Genomic DNA, 3399 nt, shown 5'->3' with positions numbered 1-3399 from the left:
TTCCGTAGTGATACTGCCTCGGAAACCCAAGGAAGGTCGCTATGAGTTGGGTCCGACTTGATGGCACATAACAACAGCAACAACCCAATAAACCGGTGGGAGTTACAAAGACTGCCTAGAAAAGCCATACCAAGTCATTCACTGCACTGCAGTTATCAACATAAATTGTTGGAGAAATTTTTAATAATGGCTAAGTACAGCTATACTTTATGGTTTAGTCATGCTCACTGGCTTTTGGTTTTGATGAAATCATGTATTTTAAGTTGTTTTGGATATTTAATTATTTTTAAAGACACTCTCCGTTTTTACACTTTTTAATCAATTCCTTCCTTTATTAAAGGTTCTGTTGGTGCAACTAATATGAATGAACATAGTTCCCGTTCCCATGCAATCTTTACAATTACTATAGAATGCAGTGAAAAAGGCGTTGATGGTAACATGCATGTCAGGATGGGAAAACTCCATCTTGTAGATCTTGCTGTAAGTAACAGGATACTACTTAAGGAATACTTCTTCTGATTTTGTTTTATTTTATAAGTAAATCAAAATTAAAGTGAAGAGGTATGATATACACATGATTTTTTAGTTGTTTACTTGTGTTTGTGTGATTTTTTAAAATAATTTATTGTTATTGTTGAAAATATATACAGCAAAACAGACACAAGTTCAACAGTTTTTACATGTACAATTTAATCACGTTGATTAAATTCTTCTAATTTTGCAATCATTCTTACTCTCCTTTTCTGAGTTGTCCCTCGCCAATTAATATAAACTCATTGCCTCCTAAAGTTCCTGTATAATCTTTTGAGTTGCTGTTGTCAATTTGAACCCATAAGATAGATGTTGAAAGAGCATAAGGTTTAAGGCAGGCATTCTTTACTAGTTAAGCTAAAGTACTGTTTGGTTTGAAAAACAACTTCAGAGGATATTTTTGGTCTTAGGCTTAAAGCTTAAAGACTATCTCAGGGCAGTAGTTTTGGGAATTCATCTAGCCTCCGTGGCTTCAGAATGTCAAGATTCTATGAAAATTTGAAATTCTATCTATATTCCCCCCTTTTGATCAGGATTCTTCTGTGGACTCTTTGATCAAAATATTCAGTAATGTTAGCCAAGCACCATCCAGTTCTTCTGGACTCATGGCAGAGGAGGCATTTTTTCATGGAGGCAATTAGTCACTCATTCCATTTCCTCCTCCTATTCCTGACTTAAGCTCTGCTGGCATGGTGGTTAATGTGCTTGGCGACAAACGGAAAGCTTGAGGGTTCAAGCCTACCCACTGCTCCATGAAAGATAGGGCAGTCTGCTTCTGTAGAGATTTATAGCCTTGGAAACTCTATAGAGCAATTCTACTCTGTCCTATGAGGTTGCTATGAGTTGGAATCCATTTGATGGCAGTGGGCTTGCTTTTTTCTTTTTTTTCATTCCTGACTCTCCTTCCTCTGTTGCTCCAGGCAAATATAGACCAATTGTTGGCCTTAGATGGCCACTTGGAAGCTTTTAAGAACCTAGGCGCTATGCAAAGAGTTACGCAAAGAGGTAGAACAGAAGTGCTAAACATGTTAACCTGTGTTTTTGACTGTTTATTATAGAAGATTTGAACGTACACAAAAGTAGATAGAATAGTATAATGACCCCATGTACCTGCCCCCATTGTCCAGCTTTAACAGTTGTCTCTTGACCCATCCTGTTACATTTCTTTAACCGCAGCCACTTCTTTCTCTCTTGTATTATTTTGAAGCAAACTCCAGACATCATGTCAAATTTTTTAAATAACCTTAAAAAAATAAACTTGATTAGTCTGAATTTTTGTGTATTAGCTACATTTCTTTCTTTATTATTAGGGTTCAGAAAGACAAGCAAAAACTGGAGCGACTGGACAGCGCCTGAAGGAAGCTACAAAAATCAACCTTTCACTTTCTACCCTTGGTAATGTAATTTCTGCCTTGGTTGATGGAAAAAGCACTCATGTGCCTTATCGTAACTCTAAGTTGACTCGTCTTCTTCAAGATTCCTTGGGAGGAAATTCAAAAACCATGATGGTAAGATTTAATGGGTGGAGAATTAACAAGGCAGATTTAAGATTCCAATTTATGTAAAAAATTATAAGCATGCTATTTTTTTTTTTTACAAACTACTGGCTATTTTACTTTTTTAAATTGTGGTTATTCTTTGTCTTGCATACCATGTGTACTAGCTCTATGTTGTTGTTGTTGTTGTTGTTGTGTGCCGTCGAGTCAGACCCCTCCTTGGGTTTCCGAGGCAGTATCACTACGGAAGCAGAATTGCCCAACCTTCCTTCCGAGGAGTGACTAGTGGGTTTGAAACCACCAGCCGTCTGGTTAGCAGTCAAGTGCTTTAGCCACTATGCCCTACCAGAGCTCCCACTAGCTCTATTGTTGTTGTTGTTGTTGTTATGTGCCATCGAGTCGGCCCCGACTCATAGCGACCCCTCCTTGGGTTTCCGAGGCAGTATCACTACGGAAGTAGGATTGCCCAACCTTCCTTCCGAGGAGTGGCTGGTGGGTTTGAACCGCCAGCCTTCTGGTTAGCAGTCAAGTGCTTTAGCCACTATGCTACCACTAGCTCTATAACAGTGTCTAATTTGGAATCCTATAGGTTTGGCTCTTTTGTTTTTAAAAAAGACACCCAGAAGAATGCACATGCACTTCAGAAATTCCTTTTAGGTAGATTTGTAATGATGGTACTAATTTTAACTGTGTAAAATGTAAAACATTTTACTTTGTATTCCTTATTCAATAGTGTGCAAATATTGGGCCAGCAGATTACAATTATGATGAAACTATCAGTACATTACGCTATGCCAACCGTGCTAAAAATATTAAAAATAAAGCTAGAATCAATGAAGATCCAAAGGATGCTTTGCTTCGTCAGTTTCAGAAGGAAATAGAAGAACTGAAGAAAAAACTTGAAGAAGGTAACTTTTTATCAAAATATCATTTTTAATGTTAGCTAAAAATATGTTGGTTTAACTAATAAAGTGTTTTAACAAAAACCACCTATTAAAAGTGTTTTGATTTTCTAACATAGACTTTAAAGGAATATTTCTGGACAATAACTTGATATTTATGTACTGTAGCATTTTGTTATTAAGTTCAAGTAAAATTATGTTTGTGTGTATGATTTTTTAAAAATTACAGTAATTTCATTAAACCTCCATCCCTATCTTTATGATCTTTTGCAGATTTTATGATTTATTGCTAAATACGAATTTCTATTTATTTCTGTATAGTAACAAGTTCTGTTTATGTATTTTGTTGAAAATTAAGAGTTCAACCTTTGTGATAGGTAGCAAGTCTACTTTTGAAATAAAATATCAGTCATAAGTAAACCAAGTTTACTGTAAGTGAAAGTTCTTTGCATAGCCTTCAAATATGCTTT

At 36.0% G+C, this 3399-nt stretch overlaps 1 protein-coding gene across 1 annotated transcript in view; it reads left to right on the top strand.

The window, feature by feature from the left end:
* The window catches only part of KIF3A (kinesin family member 3A), a 107485-nt gene that overhangs the window by 71065 nt on the left and 33021 nt on the right, over nt 1–3399 (top strand). The window contains exons 6-8 of the mRNA XM_042781372.1: nt 341–480; nt 1842–2039; nt 2761–2935. Coding sequence (XP_042637306.1) covers nt 341–480; nt 1842–2039; nt 2761–2935 — 513 coding nt within the window. The remainder of the gene's footprint in view (nt 1–340; nt 481–1841; nt 2040–2760; nt 2936–3399) is intronic.

The sequence above is a fragment of the Orycteropus afer genome, unplaced genomic scaffold (genome assembly GCF_000298275.1).
Source record: "Orycteropus afer afer isolate SDZICR_OR568_19922 unplaced genomic scaffold, OryAfe1.0 scaffold00112, whole genome shotgun sequence".
NCBI lineage: Eukaryota > Metazoa > Chordata > Mammalia > Tubulidentata > Orycteropodidae > Orycteropus > Orycteropus afer.
Note: the sequence above shows the minus strand (reverse complement) of the source record. Positions and strands in the feature narration are given on the sequence as shown.